Source organism: Gossypium raimondii, chromosome 10 (assembly GCF_025698545.1).
Source record: "Gossypium raimondii isolate GPD5lz chromosome 10, ASM2569854v1, whole genome shotgun sequence".
In the NCBI taxonomy this organism is placed as follows: Eukaryota; Viridiplantae; Streptophyta; class Magnoliopsida; order Malvales; family Malvaceae; genus Gossypium; species Gossypium raimondii.
The window spans coordinates 52,689,992-52,717,183 of NC_068574.1; the positions used below are offsets into that span (position 1 = coordinate 52,689,992).

General features: G+C 31.9%; 2 protein-coding genes across 2 annotated transcripts; one reads left to right on the top strand and one right to left on the bottom strand.

Annotated features, from left to right (window-relative positions):
• Nucleotides 1-8,313: 8,313 nt before the first annotated feature.
• On the bottom strand, nucleotides 8,314-18,630 carry LOC105778038 (65-kDa microtubule-associated protein 5). The gene is made up of 11 exons (XM_012601601.2): nucleotides 18,267-18,630; nucleotides 17,943-18,149; nucleotides 16,416-16,661; nucleotides 16,110-16,325; nucleotides 13,676-13,831; nucleotides 13,417-13,576; nucleotides 12,949-13,100; nucleotides 11,361-11,448; nucleotides 9,324-9,397; nucleotides 9,168-9,242; nucleotides 8,314-8,760 (listed from the first exon to the last, which is right to left on the bottom strand). Exons 1-11 carry the CDS (start codon nucleotides 18,339-18,341, stop codon nucleotides 8,512-8,514), a joined length of 1,698 nt encoding a protein of 565 aa, XP_012457055.1. The 5' UTR covers nucleotides 18,342-18,630; the 3' UTR covers nucleotides 8,314-8,511.
• A 925-nt stretch (nucleotides 18,631-19,555) lies between these two features.
• On the top strand, nucleotides 19,556-21,554 carry LOC105777356 (cysteine proteinase inhibitor 6). Its single transcript, XM_012600588.2, has 3 exons — nucleotides 19,556-20,058; nucleotides 20,533-20,678; nucleotides 21,207-21,554. The coding sequence occupies exons 1-3, from the start codon at nucleotides 19,617-19,619 to the stop codon at nucleotides 21,342-21,344; spliced, it is 726 nt and encodes a 241-aa protein (XP_012456042.1). The 5' UTR covers nucleotides 19,556-19,616; the 3' UTR covers nucleotides 21,345-21,554.
• Nucleotides 21,555-27,192: the final 5,638 nt, after the last annotated feature.

Here is a 27,192-nt window from a genome sequence, read left to right on the forward strand (position 1 = left end):
TATAACTTGTTCGTTGCTTAATTGGGTCAATCCCCAATAAGTGGTATAAAAAATATTTCAATTTTCGCAGATCAGCCCGTTCAGTGATAGTAAAAACAAGGTTTGACATTGAAAAATTCGATGGTGTCACAAATTTTAATTTGTAGCAAGTTCGGATGATGGTAATTCTTGTTCAGATTGGCCTGAAAAAGGTTATTACCAGGAAAAAGCTTGAGAACCTAGATTAGTCAGAATAGGAAGAGTTTGATAAAAAGACCATGTCTGCAATCTAGTTGTGCCTCACTAATAGGGTATTACAGAAGGTATTGATGGAGAAGACTTCATTCGCCTTGTGGAAAAGGTTAAAAACTCTTTCTACGATTTAGTCTATGGCTAATTGTTTAGTGTTGAAACAACGTCTATTTGCGTTTCGCATAAACAAATGTGAGCTTCTTAGAGATCACATCAGTTAATTCATTACCTTTTTAAATTATTTAAATAACGTTGAGGTTCAGATTGACGATGAAGATCAGACAATGTTATTATTCTATTCTTTACCCCATTCATACAAGTCTTTCAAGGAGACCCTGATTTATGGCAAAGACAAATTCTCATTCGAGGAAGTAAAGGGTCATTTGTTGAGTAAAGGAAAACTCAGAAATGAGTTTAGTTCGGATAGCAAGGTAGATAGACAAGCTTCCGTTTTGGTAGCATCAAAGAAGTGAGATAAAAGGTGTCACTATTGTAAGAAGTTAGGTCACGTCAAAGCATATTGTTATAAACTGCGAAATAAAAGGGTTGCTGAGAGTAACGAGGAAGATGTAACTTGTGCTAATTTGGCCAACGAAAGCGGTGATAATTTGTTGTTAGTGTCAACAAACGCAAGCTCCGAGCTTACGTCCGAGTGAATCTTAGATTCGGGGTGTTTTTTTCCACATGTGTCCCAATAAGAATGGTTCTCCACATACAGTTCGATTAAAGGTAGAGTTGTACGAATAGGAAACGATTCATCTAGTAAGGTAATTGGTATTGGTACTGTTAAAATTAGGATGCACGATAGGACGATTATGACACTCTCAGATGTTAGGTATGTACCTGATTTATGAAAGAATCTCATCTCTTTGAGTATTTTAGACTTGAAAGGTTGCGAAATTAACATCGAGTCGAGCGGCATTAAGGTGTCTCATAGGGTTGTCGCTTTGTTAAAAAGTAAAAGGGTCGGCAACCTTTATATTCTGTAAGGTTCTATAGTGACCGGTGAAATCAGACGTCACTCGTCCATTACGGAGTCAAAGTCAACTCGTTTGGAGCGGAGGCAACTTGGTCATAGGAGGGAAAATGTATGACGGTTTCGTTAAAGAGAGGTTCTCTTTTGTATGCAGGTTTTAAAAAGTTAAGGTACTGTGTTTCATAAAAATTAGACTTGGGTTAGTTTTGATTTGGCAGCGCACAAGTTGAATGCTAGAAGTCTTCCAGCTTCTAAGCACAGATTCGACTCAATTAATTCCCTACATAGTTCAAAATAGGCTTGTGGCGGGCTTTGACAAAGATAGCGTTGTGGAAATACGAGTCAATGTGGAGATTTGTTGAGTATGCCTCATATTTCACTCAAATAAGACATTAATTGCAAGACAAGTTAAATAACATTTATTTTCTTTCTAGAAGATTTAGTATTTATTAGTATAATATATTTAGCATTTATTAGTATAATTTATTTGACCTATGAATTTAGCTTATAAATAGGCTATTTTATAACCTTAGAAAATACACCTATTAGATATTAGAAGTCATAATACTTTTGGAGAATTTTGTGTTTATGTTTTAAGGGTTCTTTGTTTTCAGGTTTTGGGGTTTAGTTTTATCTCCATCTTTTGTACTCTTCATTCTTTTGCCATTATAGTAAAATTATCTTTGTTAACACCATTTTTTTGATAAAACGGGGTCGACTTGGATTTTGAAAATGAAAACGAAAATGGGAGTCGCCACCAATCCTTTTTGATGAGGTGTGATCGGATCACCTCGTAAAATGATTGTTTTTAATAAACGATTTGCTTTTATTAAAACAATGATTTTGGTCCACAAAATTCAGAAAAACAGGTTCGGGAGTCGGTTACGTACGAGGAAGGATTAGCACCCTCGTAATGCCCAAAATTGGTACCTAGTTGATTATTTAGTGTCTTTAGTGTCGAAGATTGAAAACTTTGAAGAATTTTAAAAAATACGATCCTAAAAATTTTCGAACAATATGGGTTGGAATTTAGGATTCTCTTGTTCCGAAAGAATATCGCATCCAGCACATTAGGATACGATATTTTAAACTCTCGAAACCAAGATCACCTTATGGTTTCCAAAACCCATACTTTGAAACTTTAAGAGGGTATTTGGCTATTTGGCTAAACGAGAAATCGAAACCCAGCACATTAGGGCATGCTTTCTCGAATTTCTAAATGCAAAATATTTTCATTATTATTTTGTAGAAAAAATCCTTATCTCGAGAAAACAATGTGTCATATCCAATGCGTTAGGACACAACGTATTGAATTTTCGATAATGAGCTTTTATGTTTTTTCTTTTATTAAAGAGCATTCTCGATTATTTACATTCAACGAAAGAAATTGAAACCCAATACGTTAGGGCTCAATCCTCACGAAGATCCCAAATACCGAGTATTGCTTTTATTTTCAAAATTTTCTCTTTTTATGAATTTGGGCAAAAATTATATATGACAGAATAACGATTATGATATGCAAGTAAAAATAATAAGAGTCACAGCAAATAAAAGATAAATAAAAGTCAAATTAATTACACAAGATAACAAGCAGATAAGCTTTTCAAATAAAACAAGCATGAAATAGAAAGCAAATATCGCGTGAAACAACAAACTTATAGAAGAAATAAAAATGAATATATATAAAAAATATGTGTATGAATTAAAATATGTGTGTGACGAAACAATAATGAACCTGATGATGTAAATATAAATAATACAAACAACAAAATAATAAGTAAATAAAATAAAAGGACAAAGCAATTACATATAAAAAGACAAGTAAATAAACAAGTTGAACAAAAAATGTTTGTTTAAAATGATAATGGACATATAAATAAATAAATAAATGAACACCAAGTAAACAAGGATAGTAAGGAATAAAATAAATAAAGCTATAAAAATATGAAAATATATGTAAGTATGTATATATATGTATATAAATGTATATAAAAATTATGAAAATAAAATAATATAAAAAATATATAAAATATGTGTATATATATTTTTACAAAAGTTAAAAATATGTACGTATATATATTATAAAAAGTATGTATATTATAAAAATATATGCATGTGTATATAGATAACAAAATTTGAAATAAAAAAAGGTATGAATGAGTAAATAATTATAATAATAATAAGGTAAGTAATAATAAATACAATAATAGTAATAGTAATATTAAAAAAATAATAGTAAAAATAATGGTAATACTATCAAAACTAATTAATTTAATAGCAAAAATAATAAAAAGGACTAATTTGAACTTAAAACAAAAATTCAGGGCTCAAATCCGTAAATAAATAAAAAGAAAGGGACCGAATCGAGTGCGCGAATAACAAAGAGGGACCAAATGGGAAATTTCCCCATCCTCCAAAACGCGCAGCTTTGATGTGGATTAAAATGGAACAAAAATAAAATAAAAGATTAAATTTAAAAGGATATAACAGGACTGGGTTTAAGTGCGCTTGAAAGGCAGAGGGACTGCTCGCGCAAATAAACCAAATATCAAAAACTCACGGATCTGACCTTGGATCGGGTCGGATCACTGGTTGCAGGCCCGTACGACGTCGTTTTGAGGCCACTAAAACAGACCCCAAACGACGTCGTTTTTCCAATGATATAAAACCCTAAAAAAACCTAAAGATGCATTCCTAGCTTTTTAAAACAGGCAAAGAAAAATATTAAAAAAAAACCTAAGTGTTCTACCCCTTTTCCCACGCAGCCTTCCGCCGTTTGCAGCCCAAAAGCGATCCCTTCAAACTCTAATTTCAACAGAACGGACGAGGGTCAACGGCGCAATAACGGAGGTGACCTTCTCCTTTCTTCTACTTCTTTATATATATATGTGTGTGTGTGTGTGTGTGTGTGTGTGTGTGTGTGTGTGTGTACGATTAATAAAAAGACAGAAAAAGAGAAAAAATGCAAAGAGAAAAAAAAGTCGAATGCAAAAGAAAAAAAACTTCAAGAATTTCGATTCATTTCGTATTGATTTTCTCCTCAATTTTTTTACATCAGTTTCTTTTTATTTCCGAAAGAACCCCCTCAAAATACAAATCAAAATCGACTTTTATAGTCGATTCCCCATTTTTATTTTGTTATTTTCTTCCTTTTTGTTGCGTGTTTCATTTCATTTTGCAGGTGGAGAAGGTGGGCAGAGGGAGGTCGTACAGTGGCAGAGTCGGTGGCGCGGCGGTGGAAGGAGGCTAGGGTGCGGCGCAGTAGCACTAGGGTTTAACTTGTTCTTTTTTTTTCTGATTTGATGCTTTGGGCTGATGCTTTGGGCTATTAGGGTTTGGGTAGTTGGGCGTGTATTTGCTGGGCTGGTAGGTTAGTTTTAGGTGGGTTGGGGTTTCTGTTTTGGGTACTGGTCCCGGGCAAAATTTGGGTTGTACAATCTTTGTCAGTGGTTTTTTATCCTCTTTGGAGGAGTTTTTTCACGTTAAATTTGTGTGTTCAATTTCTTAATTTCTTCCGCTATTTTTACTGGTTCGTTGCTTAATCAGGTTGATCCCCAACAGTTTTTATGGCTCAACTAAAACCTTCTCAATTTAAAATTGGTGATGTGAAAGAGATTAAACAAAGAGACCTCTACAGGATATGTGTTTACAAAAATTAAGCTCTCAAAGAAATAAAATGAGAGTGATAAAAGATCTAACAATAAACTCTTAGAGAATATTTACAAGAGAAATGAAAGAATAAAGATTTGAATAGTTTTCTCTTGATCTTGATGCTTGGATATCTTGAAAGTGTATTTATAACAAGGAACAAATTTTTGGATGTTTATGACCGTTAGGGATGAATTCTAGCAGTTGGAAGTATTAATTTTAGGCTTAAAAATTGCCATTGCTTCGCATGTCTTGTGACTTTGCAAGACGTCTTGAGATAAGGTTAAAAAGTAGTCGTACATAGCAATTGACAGGTTATATCTCGAGATATGAATAGTGTGCCTCGAGACAATTTGCCAATTGCCTCTAGACATAGTACACAATGTCTCAAGACAGGAAGCTCCTGAACTAGATTTTTGCTCCGAAATTTTCATGTCTCAAGACTTACAACCAAAGTCCCTTAAAAAACATTTTAAACACGTTAGAACACTTCGATATTAACTCAAAAATATTTAGATAAATTAAAACACATTTAAAAAATATTTTTGAGTATTTTGCAAAACACTTTAGTAATTAGGATATAAAATACATACAAAATTTATCTTAAATGTTGTTATATCAAAAGCTTGGAACATCAAAATTAAACAAATTTTATACAATTCTATATAATTTTTCTGATTTTTGTAACGAACCGATTCTCATTAGTGTTAGAAAAGTAAATTCAGACCGGAAATTTTAAGTTGAGTTATATGAGAAGTTTAACCGAGAAAATTATGAGTTAAATACAAGATTAAAAAATGGATTAGCTAGTAATTAAATTTATTAAATCATAAAATAAATAGTATAGTGACTAAATTGCAAGGTTAGTTAAATGTGAAGAATTGATTAAGTTTTGAGTGAGTCCTTATTAACCAATTAAACCATGGCCTTAAGATAATTTAGCCATTCACAAAATAATGATAGTGGATGCTGTGGATCACATCCATTAAATCCCACTTGGTTAATCACGAATAAATATTAACCATTGATTAATCAATGTTGAAAGCGGAAGAGAGAAAGACCATTAACATTGGTTTTTCCTCCTCCCTTTTATCTTATTTCATCGTTCAAGTTAGGAAGAAAGAAAATATAATTTTGTTTAGCTTCTTTGCCATTGCCGAACCAAAAATCCATAGGTAAGAAATGTTTTCCTTTCAAAATTTTGATGGAATTTCATTATATGATAGCAGAAATTAGTGACCCATTAATTAAATTAATGAATTAGTAAATTTAGATATAATTTTTCCATGAATAGTAAGCTTGAGAAAGTTAGGTTTAAAGGTTTATATTAATAAAAGTTAGTATGATTTAAAATTATAGAGGAATAAGTTAATCTTGTAGTAAAAGTCTTAAATTAAGCTTGAGTTAATCTTAAATTGCATACTTATGACATTAGAGATCAAATTGAATGGATTGAAAGCTGTTAGAAAATTATATCATGAATTGAAAGTTAGAGGTCCCTGTACTATATTTACTAAGTTAGTTTTAGATTTAATCCGATAAATCGTAAGTTACGAGTGTTCCGGATATTAGGGCATGAAAGGACTAAAGTGAATTAAATGCATACATGTTTGATTTTGTTAGCTTTGTGTTGAATTGTATAATTGATAACGTTTCCGTAATGTATTATCGAACGTAGCTAAAGATGACACCGAAATATCGAAAAGCAAAGGGAAATCCAAAACCGTTGACAAATATTTATCCTGGTTTGTGCTATCATAACGTCAACTTACACTTTGATAGGCAATTAATATAATCAAATAATATTACTGTCAATGACAATCCGTGGTACGTATTGATTTGATCAATTGAGATGATTGGGTTATAATTGAAATATGTACACCTATATGCATTGTGGTTATATGGTTGCGTCATGTTAATGATATGTTATTTTGAATTGTTATGCTCAAAAATTGTTGATAAAGAGCAATGTCCTATTAACGATATCAAATAGAGTTACGAGTATAGTTGACATGTCATAGGGTTAAATATACGGAGATACTTCCGTTTATACCTATGAGCACTGGACGCATATTACTTCAAACATTTCAATGAGTGTTGGGCACACACTACTTCAATTTTTATTGATAATCGTTGGACGCATTTTACTTCGAACATACCAATGCATTACAAGTGTGTTGCGTTCGTGTATCCATTCTTGAATCAGAGTCAATTAATAAAGGTTGAAACGAGTGAATAAAATAAACTAATATAATTGATAATTAAGTCTGTTTAAGAAGTGTAAATGAATTTGAATTATGACACATGAAACGAGGGACGCACCGATAATTATAATATCCGGTAAAGTAAATGAATACCTTGAGGGTGTTTAGATAAAATAAATAAGATGGTCTAACACGTGTTTAAGGTTATTATTTTGGGTTTATTTCATCGTATGCTTTTCAATTGAACGTAAGTAAGTATTGGTTTCAAATTATGTTAATACCGCTAAGCATATGTAATTCAGCGAACGGCTATGTTTGTTTTGGTGTATAGATGTCTGATGAGAACCGTAGTAATCCAACCTGAAAGCTTAGCTCACAAAATCATTTACTTCTCTATCTAGGTCGGTTGGTTTTGTTATTTTAGTTGATATTTTGATATGGATGGTGACTTGTCCTATTCAAGTTTGAATATACTAATTGTTTCATTACTTGATTTATTCGTTATGCTATTGTTCACATTGCTTTGTTTAGCAAAATTTTATCCATTGAAAGTCTGCAAAGAAGTTCTTTTTCAGATATGTTTAGCAAGAATGGAAGAACCAGGGCTGACCCCGCCAGATGCTGCTCAACAGCTTCTGTTTTTAGTTACATCTGTTCTATCTGCTTCCTCTTTAGCAAAACTAACTACAAAAGAACCTGCAAAACAATCCATCGATTTACCCAAAATCTATTGAAGCCAACTCAAATTGGTTTCAAACCCAAATTCCATCTAAAACTCGTAGTGGGAACCCTAAAATCATATTAGAACACAAATGAAGAAAACCCCACAAAAGAGAAACCCAATTTTTATTAATTCTAGTTTTATATTATATATACTTAAAATATTTATGCATTTTTATATATTTATTCAAATTTTTAAAAATTATGATTAAATTGATATAATATGTAACAATTAAGAGCTAAAATTATTATTATACCAATTTTTATGCTACCACCTCACCCTCCCCTTCAATAGTTAAGGGCATTTAGCAAAAAAGGACGATAAAAAAAATCCAATTAGTTGAGTGACCAATTTAAAAAAATTCATAGTTAAATGACCAAAATAAACAGCCCATAGTTGGGTGACCTGTTGGGTAACCTGTGGTGTAGTTTACCCATAAAAGTATAAAACTTAATCAAATTTTGATATAGTTTTGATCCTTCTAAAAGATCATATATATATATATGTACACAACTGGTATAAAAAATAGGATATATATAACACATGCACAGATTATCATATATCTATATAAAAGTATCTTTCATGTCATACAATAGAGAAAAAAAAAACCCATCCCTAATCTCAAGTAAAAAATGTAAGAAAATGACTGGGAGAAAGAGTTCCAAGTTCTGTTGTGAATCATTTACGAGGGGTGTCCTAAAACCAGGATTAAGGCAAAGGCAAAGGCAGTCCTAATTGCCCCGAGACATGGGATCATCCTTAGGGAGGGCAACGAAATTTACTGGGATTACATTGTTAACCCTACCGGTTTCTCTACGTTCCTTTAAGTTTGAAACACCATGCTTACCTGATGGAGTAGAAACACGGCGAGAGGTTGGTGTTCCAACCATGGCATTGGTCTGAGCCAACGGCTTTTTTGGTCTTGAGCCAAAGAGTGCCTCTTGTTCTGCTGCAAATTGTTCTTGCAGCCGTTTTTGCTCCTGAAAGATAGAGCAAAATCAATCAAATGAACAAAGATCAGCAGATACCTTCATGATATACAATGACACGTTGTGAGAATTGGAATAAAGGCTAGTTCATGCCACATTCATATCCCCATAGCAAGTTGAATAACATTTGATCACATGAGAAGCTATGTATTGCTATCAGGACTCAAGGATGAATGTCGCATTCAAATATGTATCTCTTTATTCAAACACAAGAACTCAAAAAGGACCAGCTATGTTGATTAGGATTGAGTGGCAATGATGTAGATGAGATGAGGTAGCTTTTCATTCATGCTTTACAAATCAATATGTAATTCTTTTTGTTGGGGAAAGGGGCGGGGGGATAGGTTTAACATTGAGAAGTTATCATCCTGATTAAATAGTAAAATTCACAATCATACCCGAGATCTACGCTTTTCATCCTCTCTTGCCTGGCGTAACACGGTATACTCCTCCAACATATCTAAGAGTGAAGCCTGCAATAATAAACCAGTTTTGAGATAAACAATCAAAACAAACTATTATTTTAAACAAAACACAAATCATAAGCCACTTACCTTGTCATACAGAAAAGGGATTCCTTTCTCAAGCTCCCAAGCTTTTAATTTTGCAGTCAAATGTTCAACAATAGCTATCCAACAAAAAGAAGATTAAGTTATATGACAGACATTAAGCACTAAAAAATATGAATACAATCACCAATGCAAACCTATCTTTCGGTAAAGTTTCATAAACTTTTAAAAAATAGTCAAAATTTTCAATATGATTCTCTTTAGGTCATAGACAATCCGTGAAATTATCATGTTGTCAATGCAGTTCAAGATAAAGCACTTATGCACACAATTATAAACATCATAAATGTGTCGTGGACCTCTAGATAGGAACAGACATTGGCAACTTTGGTTCTTTTAAAGCTTCACTATTAGCAATTAAAACCAAATATATGCAGGCAGTAAAAGCCAAAATGCACAGCGGCAGTCAATAAATGTCTGCATCATATGCCCCCAGGCCTCCAGTTTCTTATCCAGATATGCAATCACTAGAGTTGATAAGTATCACCATTATTTCATACTTGGCAATAATTCAGTTATTATTTGTGGATCCTTCTCAGAAATTCTCAAATTAGACTTGTGTGGTGTTGAGTCGAGTTTGAGCTATTGAGCAGATCAAATTCGAGTACCTTAATGCTTGATTAAAGTATCACACGAGTTTGATTGAGGTCTTTTTACCTTTTAACTATACTGAAAAATCTCATTTCAAACTGGAGCTTAAGCTCAGGAATAAATAATAAAATTTGAAGTTGAGCATGAAAATTGAGGGCGTTAAGTAAAAGAGCCTAATCGAACAAACTCAAGTAGTTCAAATTTCTATCTCGAATTGAGATCTAATTTTAGAAGTGGAACTTGATTAAACTCAAATCAAGTTTCGAAGCTTTGAATTTCAAGTCAAGCTCAGATCAGCTCAATTAATCGCCTGACCTTAGCATAACATTCCAACTAGGAGCACAAGTAGAAGTAGGAAGAGAGTTCTTAAAAGACTGCAAAATTACTTTGGAATTTACAGATCACAAGGAAAATCTGGTGAGGCTGAAAGCAAACATTGTGTAGAAATATTTGCCAGACTTTCCTTCTTCATACCACTTTATAGGTTTCCCCCCAGCTTGTATACAAGATGTGTTCAACACATTTACATAGGGATGCGATATGATACTCCAAAGACCCTCAAAATACATGAAAAATGCTTAGAAAATATTAAACATACCAATGTAAGACACATACTTGTATGCGATACACACCTGAGTCAGAATAATACAGCATAAACTTCAAGTAAAAAAATAATAATGCAGTCCTTTAAGAAGCGTTGAGGATGCAGGGGAAAAAATTTAAAGCTACAGATTTTAATCAATGCTGGAATGTATCATAAAAGAAGTCACAGAACAAATTACAGTAAGCAAATTATTTAACCACATCAACTGGACAAGCATAACTAGGGGTGAGCAAAAACACTGTCCAAATCAAAAACCGACCTGAACCGAGATATTTGGACAGTATAGAATGCAAGTTCAAAAACCACGGTTACACAAAACCAAACCAAATTCTATTTTTATTAATATATAATTAATTTTAATTTTTTATGATATAAAAATAAATATTTTATACTTAAAATAGTGAAAATATTTTAAAAATTTTTGTTTATTGGAAATATTTATGAAAAAGACCTTGAAATTTTGTCAAATAATATTCAAAAGCCATAAAACAAAGCTCATTTTATAAAAATAAGTCTAAAATATATAAAAAAAAAGAGTTAATATGCAAAAACCGAGAACCGAACCGAATTATGATGGACAGTTCAAAAAATCTAAAAAACCCGACCGAACCAAACAGATATCACCCGGTTGCCTACTCATTGAAAGGTAATATAAATGAATCAAATGCATGATATTGGTAACATATATAAAAAGAAACAGCCAGCATATAAGCAAATCAACTAAATCTTGCATTGCAATAAAGCATGTTTTCTATTTAACAAAGGAGATTAAGTTAATATGTCACAGAAACCTACTTCAAGATGTAAGATTACTACTAGAAGCTTACATGGCAATTTGCTAACTAGAATGCGAGCTTTCTCTGCACGTTTCAGATTTTTGTGCACTCCTCTTCCTGCACTATACCGGTTCTCATCCTGTATAAAAGAAAAATAATAAAAATAAAATTGCATATAAGAAAAATGAAATTATAGCTCCAAAGTCCAAAATAGACATCAATAATTTCCACCACAAAGATAGCAAACTACCGAAGCATTTCACTGGCTAAAGCAATTTCAAAGAGGAAAACTGGTTCAGTACTATCTCAAGGATAATTTATTTAAATTATATACTCCATTGACTCAGTGAATATTTGATTCTCTAATATAGTATAAGTAGCTAGTTATTAATATTAGAAGAAATGACAAAACAAAATTATTATTAATTTTTCTTCAAAAAACAGTAAATATGAATTTGAATTAGAAAAAATTTTAAGAAATGTAAGGCCAGCCAAATGTTGCCAAGAGCACAAGGTATTCTAGGTACTAGAACCCTTTATATTACTCAAAAGGCAAGGTGTGGAAAAAGCACTTGCCGCAGACAAGGCAATATATATAAATTTGTGTTTTTATGTGTGACCGTGTACATATAAATTAGCTTAAGATATGATAGCAAACACTAACAACTGGTCCCTTTTATCTAAAAATCATGCAAAATTTTTTTAATCTTTCATTGGCCAATACACATGATTTCCAAATGGTCCTTGTTATTGAATACACATGCACTTGATCATATTCATTTACACCTCGCCAGAGATCTATATGCTTTTGTTGTCTAATGTTCAGGTGCAATGCTTAGTCCGGTCTAGGCCCATGCCTTGGCAATGCTGGGCTACCCGTTCTAGAACATGACAGCAGTCATGTTTGCAAAAGAAAATATGAAACTAAGGCATGCATATTTAAAGATCATTGTTGTCATGAGGACAAAGGTGCAATCTAGGCACTAGATCCCGCATATTGCCAAGGTTTAATACACAGAAATACTTACCAAAGTGAAGAGCAGTTCAATACCAAAATTTTATTTTTCTTTCATTGGTCAATATACATGGTTTCCTTATGATTCCATGTCCATATGTTAAATGCTCAGATATTGAGAAGTGGAGGGTTTGATATATCTCCTTTCTTACTAGTAAAGTTATAGTTAATGATTTTTAAAAAGAAATAAACTAAAGAGATTTTATGCAAGTTTTTTGCACTCATAGCCTCACAAAAAAGTGCGCTTGATCAAATGCATCTCATCCAAAAGGGTCTAAACTCTGCAGATGCTTTTGTTGTCTAATACAAGGAAGTTAATTCTGTACAGGTACCGCCCGTACCAGCAGGAACATCCCATTCTAGTAGTAAATGGGAACAACAAAAATACCAATAAATCCGAAACAGTAAATTGAAATACATTCATACCAATATGTACCAAAACAAAAATGGTACGTCCACGAGTATAATACTAACTACCTTGGTCTAATGCACCTAGGCACACACCTAAGAACACTGTTAAAAAGCATTATTGATGCAGGCAAAGTAAGGATCTCAAAATAAAAATTCTTTTGAAAACTTAATGCTACAGAAAACATTCCAATAGTTTCTCAAAGAAAGATTTACCTTTTCATAGTCATCAAGCCATTTTTCCTCCTCAGATGCATGTTTCCATTTATCTACCTTGTCCAAAATATCCTTCCGGCTTAAAGCTTCCTGTTTGGCTTTTGCAATCTGATCATCCATGCTTGAAAGTAGATTGGACAGATCAACATTATCTGCAAATGCATGTTGGCGAATACTAATCACATAACATATCAACAAAATATTTTCACATGAACAATTCAACCCATTATTGCAAAAAGAAAAAGAAATTTACAAAAGGAAATGAATTTTTCCAAAGAAAATGCACATAGCACCAAAGATGCCAAAAAGAAAACTCAGATAGTTATTACGTAAGACAAACTGTGGGACTCTAGAAATTAAATCAATATATGAAATGAAGATTGCCTGCTTATAGAAATGAAAACAAAAAATACATTAAATAGTTTCAAGAAGATTGGATAATTTAGAAAAAAGTTCAGTTGGTAGAACCAGATTCTATGAGGTTGATAAGAATCTGCCGTGCTGCATCACTGTTTACGTCAATATGAACTCCTCTATAGATCTCCTCAAGTTCATTTTGCCTCTTCAATACCAACTCTTTCATTTTACTAGCCTTCAGCACATTCAAACTTTGAACTTGAAGCTCAATCTGGACATAACAATGAATGTTCAACATTAAGAGGAAAGTACAATAATCTTGGAATATTGACAGTTCTATTTTTTTTTTTTTAAAAAAAAAAGGGGGAACCTGCTCAATGATATCTAGACCAAGGGATCCTTGTCTCAAGACCTCATCAACTGACGAAGAAATCAAGGAAGAAACATGCTCAAATCTCTTTCTCTCATCAGGTGGTGTGTCAAGGAGATCCCATAGTTCTATCAAAGTGCTCCCAAGACATTGAAGCTACACATAAAACAAGATGAAATTAAGAATAAAGACTTAAAGAAGTCCACATACCAACATATAAATGCAAGAACAGAAATAATCAATCCTCAGGCAAACTGAAAAAGAGAGCCAATATTAGAAGTTTTTGGATGACACTCGAAGTTGTTACCTTACAGAAAGAACCTCAGTTATCAGCATCTCTTAATTACAGGAAAAAAAAAATACAGATGAAAAAACATTATAAACAAGATAATAATCCAGGTAGAACAGAGTGTATTGACCATAAATATGTTTCCATACCCGTTATTTCTATGAAAATTACTTACCGAACAGAACAGCTAAAATGAAGACTGTTCTACCATATTTCCTCGATAATTCCATGTTATGACATGGAATAGTTTAAAAGTCTTTCATGTACTGGAAAAAAACAGTTGTCTTTAAGAAACCGACATAAAGATATTCAAGAAAAACAAGAGTCAATGCATTATAGAGCTAGTCTTGAAAGCTAACCACCTAAATTTGAAAACTAATTTTCAACTTTTAAGAACTTGCAAGGGAGACCTCTTGGCCCACGACTTAACTTTTAAAGTATGAAGCAACCAACTGTACAAAGTAATCTACAATTCTGCCATCTGTTCCAATTCTTAGGAGCTGTTCTTCTCCCAAGCTATACATGTTATAATCTTACAAACTAGGAACACCTAAACAAGGCAGTTTTTCTGTCCATATAACAGTTCCCTACTTAAGTTGCATAGCAGCTGAAAAACAGAGGGTGTTCCTTCTCAATAACTTTTGAACTTATTGAAGATTGAGGGAAAAGTAAAAACATCCTTGTTGAAAAGCTATACACGTTATCATCCTAAACCTAGGGACACCTAGACAAATCAGCTTTTATGATTGTATGGTGTCTTCCTGGTGAACTTGCGCAACAGCTAAAAATGGAGGATGATCCTTCTCAATAACTATTGAACTTACAGAAGATTGAGATAAAACATCCTGGCTCTTCTAAAAAAAGCAATTCCATCAATAAAATTGATCACGACATGAAAGTTGTGAATGCTTGAGCAGTTTAAGAACTAATCAAATTATTTAATTGAAATCAATTATAAAGTACAGCAATCAATGCAGGCGTTAACAAAGCAAATATGATACTGGGAAAAGAAACATCCCAACTGAGACTCTCTTGGAACATTAAAATGCTATAAAACACTTTAGTTTTTCCCATCCTACAAATTCACTCTCAACAAAAGCACCAAAAGAAAGTACTTGGTCAGTAAGAAATTCATTTCCTCAAGCAGAATGGTTAACCAACTAACATATATACACTAGAGAAATTGTAAATTTCTTTTACGCCAGTTTAGTTTAATTTCAATGACTTTTAACTACCCAGACCCAGTGTTCTTTAGGGCACAATAAGCATGCAAGGCACTAGAACCCTTATACTGCTTGAGGTCACAAGGAAAGTATTCGCTTGAGTAAAATAAGGAGCAAAATGTGTGTCTGTATATCTACAAAATGAGCTTAAGATATAAAGAGTGATCAACTTTTCTCCACAAAACAGGCAAATTTTTCCTCTTTTTTTTTTTTTTTTTTTTGCCAATATGCAGAGTTTGTCTATGGTCTCAAGTTTGTTGATGAACACTCAAATATTGAGAAATAAAGACTTTGATATTGTTCTCTTTTTTTTTTCTTTTTTTTTTTCCCTTTTTTTACTATTAAAGGTGAAAATAAGACAAAATGCAAGAGAACTTTAAAGCAATCTTTTTTTGCATCTAACACCTCAAAAGGAAAGGCAATTGGTCAAATGCACCTAGCTAGAAAATATCAAAGGTGCTTTTGTTGTCTGGCAGTGCATCTTAGTATGCACCTTGACAAAACTGCTCAGACCTTATTAAGTAAGCAACTCCTTGAGATTCTGACTTATAAATAAGATTTAGTGTGGAACAAAATTTTATGCAATACATGATAAGCAAAAGTTCCTTCCAAATACTGGACATGATTTTAGTTTTACCAAAGAGCAGAAAGCCAATTAATTTTTCATGATTCTAGTCCTTTATAGCCTTTGCTCATTGCTACATACGATTGCAACATCTTTCCATCTCAAAACTCCAAAACATTCATCATTGCAGAAATATTGAAGTGAAGGAAAGAAAAATTATATAGATCATTAGGCAAGAGTAAGCACCAATACTTAGACATGTATCTGCATAAGCATATAAATCTAGGGGCATCTACTTATGGAGACATGCAATGTGCCAATACATGAAAAATATTGATTAAATCCCCAAAATGTCACCTTTTGTAACCTTTTTTGCTTCTCTTGCTGCAGTGAATTAACCACACCTGTCAATTTAGCAAGAGTATCATTGCTGATGCTCTTTGATTGACCATTTGCAGGATCAATCAGGCTCGAATGAATGCCACTAACTGTCTTCAAGAAATCAAAGGACATCACTACTGACAACTCATGAATCATACTAATGTGGCTGTCAACTTTCTGTAGCCTGATAATCTGCAGATTAAGTAAAAAGCATAAAAACCAGTGGAATAGGCAAGCCAAAGCACTAGTAATACAGCTTAAAATCCAGACAGTAGTTATCACCTTCTCATTCTGAAGCTCCTGTAGATGAGACTTAAGCTCCCCTAGTTTCTTGACTGTCAAATCACGCTCATCTACTTGTGGATCAGAAGACATCATAGACTGACCATTGCCAGCTATTTCTGCACATATCTTTACAATCTGTGATTGTGTTTCAGTAAATTCCTTCACTCTTTGCTTCGTCTTCGACCTCAACTCCTCCAAAACAGGTCTTATATAAGATATTTGTTGCTTGAGAGTGCCCTTTCCCTTCTCAAATTGCAGAAATAAGCCACATCAACAGACAATATAAAGGGCAAAAAACAGAAGTTAAGTAGCAGATATATCCTGAGGTAGTAGCTAATGTACACTTTCTCATAATGAATTTTAGACATATAAGGGCTGGTTTATGCAGATCATATTGCACTAAGTGTTCACTACATCCTCAATAAACTCTTAAAAGCAAAGTGAACACTTGTAGTTCCCATCCATGTCGTACACAATTTTACAAATAAAGGGCCATCTTTCAAATGATATAACAATTATTCTCAGACATTTCCTTTTCTTCTTTCCAAGACAAATAACAAAAAAGCACTTCATATGTTGAGATTTAAGAATGTAGCAGAAATCCCAAACAGTCTTAAAGCAGATACTTGCTGCTTGAGCGCCATTTTACTACTCAAATTGCATAAACAGAACAAATCAAAAGATGGTATGCAGCATAAAAATTGTAAACCATTTAGAACTTAGATACTTCACATGTAAACTGTTGACTATAACATATTACAAATTATCGCACAAATGCTAAGGGGCCAAAGCGACACATAATAAGGAATTCAATAGGGAAACATAAAGCAAATATATACCCTAAGATGCTAATGGACCATTTTTTTATCCTCGTGGCTATACAGTTTTTCATTTTTCACACAAACATGAAGCATTTTCTACTAAATACCAACAACAAACATACACAATGGTTGCTGTTTTAGCTACTCTCTTTAATTATTGGCTTTTGCTTCTTAAAAGGCCGATGAAAAGAAAAATTATAAACTAAATAAATAAAAACTAATAAATACATAACTAAAAGGTAACACCAATCATAGCATAACTCTATATATATGTAAGTACACTAATGCCTTTTGTCTTAAAAAATGAGTATAATTTTATAAATTATTATTATTAACTTTTGATCCAAAGCAACAACACAACGTAACATTAGAAAATGCAAGCTTTAGTGCCTGAAATAAAGGATTTAAGTTGCGGTAGGAGTCTTTCTTAGACTCATTTGCATCACCTTTATGGCGGTTGTGGACATGAATGGTATTATGATCCATTGCGATAAATATCAACCCTGACGTTACATCACAAAATGAAGATCGCCAAAAACGCAAAATAAAATCTCTAACGTTAAATGCTCTGCCTTTTATTCAATATTACATTTTTTTTTTTGTTTTTGTTTCTTAAAACTATCTAAATTGAAGTGAATTGTGTAAACAACTACAATTCCATAACAATAACAATGTTAGAAAGAGAAAAGAAAAATGAACAAACCCTTGAGAAGGAGAAGGAATGCTCGCCGAGGGAGGAGACGATTTTGGCGATTTCGGATTCAAATTGAGCCAATGAGTTCTGCAAATCGGCCTTGCACTTTCTTGTCATTTCAACTTTTCTTCTATAAATATTCAAGCATTCTTGCTCCAATTCCAACAGCATCTTATCTCTTTCTCCATCACTTTCTCCTATTTCATCCCATATTATCTAAGTATAAAAGAAAAACAACTGTTAATTTGACTATCTTAGTAAAAAATTCCACAAAAAGTACAAAAATTCCAACAAAAAAAAAAGAAAAAGTAAGTAAGAGATGAAGAACAAAACCTGTAATTCTTGAAGGAGAGAAGCGCAAGTGGTCTGGGAACGAGAAGGAGATAGAGACGGCGGCAACGTTGTCATTCTTTGGGGAGAAAACAAAACAAGAAGAATCAAAGAAAAGCTAGAAACCCTAACAAAATAACCAAAAAAAAAAAAGAATTTTGAGGAATTGAAATGCAAAGCAAAATGGAAGCGTTACGAATCGGAGTTTTGAATTTTTGTTTTTTTTTTTTATAAGGAAAGATTTATGGGGGGGTTTTGTTTTTATTTTCACATTTCTGATTTGTTTATCTTTCTTTCTTTGAGAGAAAATGTCTGATTTGTTTTTTAAATGCAATGATTTGATTTTTGTTAGAAAAGATTTTGTAGTGAGAGAGAAAAGAGTGAGAAAATGTAAAACAACAGAAAAGAGAAAAAAAAATTTATTTCCTTTGGGAAAGAGGAGCCGTACGGAAATTTTGAGTTGTTTTGGCGCGAAAATCCACGCCCTTGTTTTATTTTTATTTTTTTGAATATTTGTCAAATTATTTATATTTAAAAAATCTCTATATTTTTAAAAAAAATAGTTTCTTTCTATATAAATTATTTAAAAAATCTCTATATTTTTTAAAAAAATAGTTTCTTTCTATATAAATTATTTAAAAAATCTCTATATTTTTTAAAAATAGTTACTTATATATAAATTATTTAATAAAAACATTTTTATTTGATTTATTTTTCTTTCAAATATCAATATTATATAAATACTTAAAACAAGCTATTATTAAATATTAATTAATATTTTAGCATAATATAAATATCGTAAAATATAGCATAAACTGTTGAAAGATTAAAACATAAATTGTATAGTATAATTTTTTAACATTAATTTTATCATAAATTATTTTTATATTTATTTTTATAAAATAGCTAAAATTATTAATTTTTTAACATTTAAATAAGAAGATAACAAACTTCAACGTACTTGAAATTAAGTTATTCTGTACTAACAATAATATTAATATTAATTGAGTTAAAACTCAATTAACAAAATTATATCGAATTTTTAAATGTATTATTTTATTTATTTTTCATAAATGTCCAAAAAATAAGTATAATAATTATTATTATCATTATTATCATCATTGAGTTAATGTCCAAATTACGTTATTTATTCCAAAAAGAAAAATACGTTTTCATTCTTTGTCTTTTTTTATCATTGCTTAACTATTAAGCAAAAGTAATTTATTTCAACTGACACGTGCTACTCACGTGCCAAAATATTGCGGCAAAAAACCGAAAGGTCGAAGCTTCGATCCAAATTCACTATAAAAATTCCCCCAATTGTTCCCGGAAAAATTCTCAGTTTCCACCCAAATGCAAAACCCCAATTTTCTATTCTCCCTTTTGTTTTCTATATCGATCCCAATTCTGTTGTTCAACAATTTAATCGCTGAATCAACCTTCTGCCCTGAAACAATGGCGACAACCACTACTTTGGGCGGAGTCCACCCTTCCCAAGGCTCCCAAAACAGCGTCGAGCTCGAAAACCTAGCACGCTTTGCCGTCGACGAGCACAACAAGAAAGAAAATGCAATGGTGGAGTTTGTGAGGGTTGTGAAAGCAAGCGAGCAAGTTGTGGCGGGGACGCTTCACCATTTGACGGTGGAAGCTGTCGACGCCGGCAAAAAGAAGCTTTATGAAGCCAAAGTTTGGGTTAAACCTTGGATGAATTTTAAAGAATTGCAGGAGTTTAAACATGCTGGTGATGCTGATAGTTCCGCTTCTTTTACCGCTTGTGATCTTGGTGCCAAGAAAGGTTGTTGAACTTTTTCCTTTTCGTTTGAATACTTTTTTTACGAGATTACTGGGTTTTCTTTAAAATTATGATCCGTTGATTGCTGAAAGCGGATTAAAATAGTAGAGTTTGATTTTTTTTTTCGTTCTATTTGAGATGGGTTTTTTAAACAACGAATTTTAATTTTTTTGAATATTTTGAATATTTATAATTAATTTTTACTCTAAAAATTAGGTTTTTATTGGTGATATAGTGTGTAGATATGCTAGATATATTAACACTGATAGGAAATCAAATATAATTACTTTTGGAATTTTTTAGTGTTTAAACCCCAAAAAATGAACAAAGATAAGAAAGCAATATCAAACATCGGCTAATTGCATAAGAGAGAAATTCTATGTTAATATTGGTTTTGAAGTCCCAAGAAAATTGGTAATTTTTTACGTATAGTTTTATTTGAAACTTCATTGGGAATTTATATTAAATTATGATCAGATGTCCAAGGACCAATGCTGCAAGCGGTGGCCACAAATGATCCCGTAGTTCAGGATGCTGCGGATCATGCTGTGAAGACCATACAACAGAGATCCAATTCCCTTCTGCCCTACGAACTTAAAGAAATAGTTCATGCCAACGCTGAGGTAAGCACCAAACTGTTCCTATTTCCTCGAATCTTTGTCATGTTTTAACGTAATTGGTATGTGATTTGGTTATTTTAACTGCATCCCATTTAGTGTGATGTTTGAGATTCTTATGGAAGTTAGAGCATAAGTTCTTTATATCCGGATAGGAGTATGAGAATATGATCCTCCACCCCAAATACATTTGTGATATTGACATCCAAATCTGAATAACATAGAGCTGCTTGCTGCTCTTGTCAACGTGTTTATCCTTTCCTTTATGCATCTTTGTATGCATATAAGTCGTGTGTTTGATTGAAAATGTAACTGTGTTATGGGAGAATGTGTCATACAATGTTATATAACCATGTGTATGTGTTTATTCTATATCCCTATCCAATCCACAACCGAACATGGGCTTGAAAATATGACCTTCCAATTCGTTGTCCAAGAACTAAAAATCATTCAACCTAGTTTACAATCAACATATGATTGAACAACTGCAAAATCAGTTTCATTCGGGTGCTAAGTTTTTGAATATGCAAATAGGTATTGGAAGATTTTGCAAAACTCAACATGGTTCTTAAAGTGAAGAGAGGAGACAAGGAAGAGAAGTTCAAGGTGGAGGTACACCATAAGAACGAAGGGACTTACCATGTGAACCACATGGAGCAAGACCAGTCTTGAAAGCTAACGGTATGGTAAAACTGTTAAAAAGAGTTTGAATCTTAATATGATGATATGACTATAAAAAAGTGTGAACCTTGTATCATGTGTTCATCTTTACTCCTGTTGTAAAACCTATGTTTGTAAGAATGTTCGGAGAACATACACGAATAACATGTCTTTGTATTATGTGTTAACCTCTTGGAATACAGTGCAGACCTTTGGAATTTACAGTGCTATAGATTTATGTTTGACGGCGTTCGAATTCTTCTTCTTGGTTTTCTTAATACCTGCTTATATATGCATATATGGGGGTTTTTTACTAGGTTGAAAAAAAAAAAATTTACTGAAATAGGGTGTCAGAAAAAGTATTTACCAAAATGGGTTATTTTTTTCATTGGAGCCTATTAGATAGGCGTCAATGAATAAAATAATAATAAAATTTTTTTTTTGAATAAAATATAATTTTATACTTTTTCGGGTTAGTATAGAACCCGTATAATACATAGTATTGGCGCCTATCTGGGAGGCGCCAATGGTGGTGCCTACCTGGGAGGCGCCAATGGTGGTGCCATTCTGAGAGGCGCCAATGGGCTGGGCCGGTCTTGGGCCTATGATTTTTGCCCGGGCCGGGCTTGGACAAAATTTCAGGCCCATATTTTGGGCCGGGCCCGGGCCTAGGAGTCGGGCCGAAATTTTTTTGGGCCCGGCCCATGGACAGGTCTAGGCGCCAATGAAGGCCTCATAAATTTAGGATTATGTTATAAATTTTTATGTTTGTAATTATTTAAAATTTAATTTATTAGTAATAAATTACTAAATTACTAATAAGTTATTAATAAATTTATAACATAATCCTAATTTACTAACAAATTAATTATAAAATAATTACAATATTCATACAAAAAATTACAATATTACAATATATACCGACATTACTATATTCATACAAAATTATAATATTACAATATTCATACAAAAAATTGCAATATTCATACAAAATTATAATATTACAATATTCATACAAAAATTACAATATAGATAATTTATAATTTATAATTAATAACAAAAATATTGCAATTTTATATGAATACTGTAATTTTGTAATTTTGTATGAATATTGTAATATTATAATTTTGTATGAATATTGAATGTTGGTATATATTGTAATATTGTAATTTTTGTATGAATATTGTAATTATTTTATAATTAATTTGTTAGTAATTTAAGATTATGTTATAAATTTATTAGTAACTTATTAGTAATTTAGTAATTTATTACTAATAAATTAAATTTTAAATAATTACAAACACAAAATTTATAACATAATCCTAAATTTATGAGGCCTTGGCGCCATAGACTGTCCATGGTCGGGCGGCCTACCGATGGCCCGCCCGAAATATAGGAGGGTTCGGGTAAAAATATAGGCCCAAAATATGGGTTTGAGCAAAAAAAAGGCCAATTTAGAAAACGGGCTGGGCCTCGGGCACAACTTTTTTGGCCCGGGCCCGGCCCGGCCCGAATACAATAAATATATTTTTATTTTTTATTTTTAAAATATTTTTTAAAAAAAATTTGGTGTTTATTTAAAAAATGGGCCGGGCCGGGCTTGGGCATATGATTTTTTCCCGGGCCGGGCCTGGACAAAATTTTAGGCCCATATTTGAGCCGGGCCTAGGAGTCGGGCCGAAATTTTTTGGGCCGGCCCGCCCATGGACAGTCTAGTAATGGCGCTCTCTATAAGGCACCTTCATTGGCGCCTCTCTATGAGGCACCTTCATTGGCGCCACCCGATAGGCGCCACCGACCCCAATTGCTGACCGTATTTTGACCCGTATTTTTTAAAAAATTATTAAAAAATATAAAAAATATTTTATTTAAAAAAATTATTATTTTTTTATTCATTGCGCCTATCTAATAGGCTCCAATGAAAAAAGTAACCCATTTTGGTAAATACTCTTTCTGACACCCTATTTCAGTAAAACTTTTTTTTTTCAACTTATTTATGTAAAAAGCCCCATATATGGATTTGGAGACGAGGATGTGATCTGATCTCTTCCAAAAGGAACTCTAAATACATTGAAAAATGAATTCCTTTTACAAGGGGAGAGTCATATTAGTACAAGCCAGGGTAATATTTCAGGTGTTGCCAACACTTCAGTATCAGTAGGCCCGACAATTGGTGTCTATTTTATAAAATTGGCTGTAATTATTTGTTACTTAAATAATTTAGATTTATTTGGTACTTAAAATTTTAACCTTAAGCTTTTCTATACTTTTAGTCATTTACTTGAAAACTTAGAAATTAAGTCTTCAATCATAACATGTTAAATTTGAGAAATTTTAATATAAATTATTTAAAATTTTCAATGATAAATAAGAGGAGTGATTTTAATTTCTTAAAGTACAATGATGGTATATTTTAACCTACTAAAAATACTACAATATAAATATAAATATTTAAAAAATAATATGTTGCTTATATATTCAAAAAATAAAAAATAATAAAAGCGGGTAGTAATAAAAAGAAAAGAAAATAAGATTTTTGTCTTAATAATTCTTTTATCACAATAAAGAAGCATGGAGAAAACTCCTGCTCCTCCAACCCTTTCTCTTCTGTTACGGGTTAATTTAACATTGTTGTTACGGTGTAGGGAAAGGAAAGCACTTCTAAAAAATGCATGAAAAAATATGATTTGTTGCTTTTAGATATTTAACATTGTTGTAAAAAATTAGGGTTGAAACTTAAGATGCTATATTAAGTATGATGTGATTTATCATAATTATTGAAGTATAATGTCAAATTCACTTAGATGAAATATCAAAAATAAATTAAAATAAATTTAGAATCATTTTTAAAAATATTTTAAAAATTTTATATTGCTTATATAAAAAATTAATAAATGAAAAAATATAAAATTATTAATACTAATTAAAGATAAAACATTTGAAAAATCAACTTATTTAATGATTTATAAATATAGACAATTCTAACTGGATCCAACTCAAATAAGCGGCACTTGATCCAATCCTCTTAAAATCATACCTTCCAAACTCTTCTGTTTTCTTACTTACAGGATTTTAATTACCATTTTAAATTACATATATTTATCCAATGAATTCATGCGATCAAAGGTGATAGTCGAATCTTTATATTTACAATCCTTTTTAAGGATGAAGTTAAAAAGTTGTTTCAAACAGTTCAAAGTAGAATCTTATCATGCTTAATCATAAATTTGGTTAATTAACATTTGCATGTTTTGTTAAAATGCTTTTAATTGTATTTTTATTTTTTGGCATCAATTTTGTTTTTCTTTTAAACTGCTTTTCTTAACAAATTTAACGAAAGTGCTGTTAAAACGTTAATGGGGATGATGTGGAACATTTTTAATGAGATGTGATTTATTACTTAAAATAAACGTAATTCTCTAAAAACATTTAAAGAAAGATTAAACATTGAATTTATTCGAAAAAATAGTTTGAAAAAAATTTGAAGGTTGATGGTAAAAAGGTTCAAAAATACAACTAGAGTCATTTTGACAAAACATACACACATTAGTGGCCAAATTTATCATTAAGTCAATTTTATTTTACATTAACTTATAATTTCTTAAAAATTAAAGGATTAGCAAAAAATTTCATTTCGACGGCAAGGTAATCCTTTCTTTCTTTCTTTTTTTAACTAAAACATCTTTTATAATAAAAAAACCATATTATTCATGATATATTTTAAATAACTTCAATTTTAATTCAATTGATAATATGTAGTAGGTTGATGGGGTTCTCGACTCTCTTAAACAGAATTTATTCCTTTAAATCTTTTAGTTTGTAAATTTTAAATTACCATGATAAATTACACATGGACTCCTAAAGAATAAGAAATTTTGTTTAGTTCTTAATAAAAACAATAAAGTTATAATTTAATACAATAATGAAATTACATTTAACTCTTATAAAATTTTAATTTAAAATTGCCCCAAAAATTTATTGGCTTCACCTCTATTGTTAACATTTGTTAGAGTTATTAACATCTACTGCCTTAAACTTTAAATCTTAAAACCTTAAATGCTACCTTTAGTTTATTCTCAATTTAAAGTCTCCTTTGTATAAAACGAACCTTTAGTTTCAAATCTTAAAACCATAACTTGTTGTAGGAGTTTTTGTATTCCGTGTAAATTGGTAGAAAGGATTTCCTTCACTTGCAACATTTTATAACCACCACCAACAATGTAAAGACTAGAATTCTTACCTTACTGGACGATCATACTCTTTTAAGGGCTTTGGGCTAAAGGCATGAACGACTCCTTTTCACAAGACCAATAAGTTGAGAAACACGTTGAATGTCTAAATTAAGTCTTGGACCATAAATTATAGTTTGTGTTTCACCAGGTATCCATAAATTGACCCAAATTGAAATATTACAATCTAATCCTACCTTCCAACGAACACATGCCTCCAATAAATTGAGTGCTCTAGATAATCTTCCATGTGAGGGAAAGGTAAGCTGATAACTTCGACTTCAAAAATTTGTATTAGGGAAATATTTAGCTTTTAACACATGAGAAATAGTCAACGTAGTATTAGACAACACACCTGCATTGTTTCGCTAACAATGCAACATTAAGTTTCTTTAAATAGCGAAAACCCAATATTGTCTATGGCCTTAGGATTGCAAAGCCCAGATCACGAATAACCTTTCATGAAGTTGCCTTCTACTACCAAAATTTGCTTACAATGGCTTATGTCTCAATTGTAAAACTAATTTGATGAAAACCTATTTACTCCCTTGTAATAATAGCATAGTACTCCATCTTTTGATACAATCATTGATATTGTCCTTTAACATCTAGAAGGAAACTTTTTTATTTGGCATAATTGTCGAAAATACCCTTAACGTTTATGGGTTTTTGAGTTTAAACCCTTAATTTTCTTTTTTTTTTCTGGATTAACACTCTTAATGTTACGATTTTTTCAAAAATCAATCCAATTTTAATGGTAAATGTGAGTTCACGATCATTTTTTTCATTGTTTCAATCTTATTTGTTCTTCTCCTCTTTCTCTCTTCCCCTTTAACTACGTCGTCGTTGTGTTAAACCCTTATTGTCACCGCCTTCCTTCTCATTTCTCACTGTCCCAACCTCCATGCCATTTCTTTCCCTCTAACATTAAAAGGAAAACCCAAATGTTGAAATAGCGAATCCGCAATTTGAATCAAGGGTGGGTGGCAAAGAAAAAGGATCACTTTGAGCTTCATAATTTGAAATCCAAGAGACGCAACTAGGCAATAGAAATCTGATCGAATTCAAGCTTGAAATGAGATTAAAAATTGTAGATGAAGAATTTAAAGATGCGGGGGATGAATCTTTAGAGACAGAATAATAAATCATCATTTGTCTGCCTATATTTGCCCACTTTGGCTTCTAAGCCCATCCGACTAAAACACCAACAATTTTAGCAATCCATAAAGGAGCTATGAAAATCATTAGGTCCTTCAAAACATCCCTAATTGTGGGTTACTTTAAAATCTCCAAAAAAAAGGGACGCCAAAACCATCCTTTAGAACAACCCTCATTCGATGAAGAAAAAACAATTTCTAATAATAATAAAAAGATAAACAAATGTGCTAAGTGTTGAATAGGTTATGAATAAAAAAAAGACAATTTTGTGGCGAGAATGAATAGAGCGGTGGTGGGGGTTGGGCCGGTGAGGAGTGAGGAGTGAGAGGGAATGCGATGGTGGTGGGGGTTGGACATAACAACGATATCAGCTAGAGGAGAAGAAAGAAAGAGGATAATAACAAGGAAGATTGAAACAATGAAAAAAATGACAGTCAACTGACATTTACCGTTAAAATTGGGCAATTTTTTGA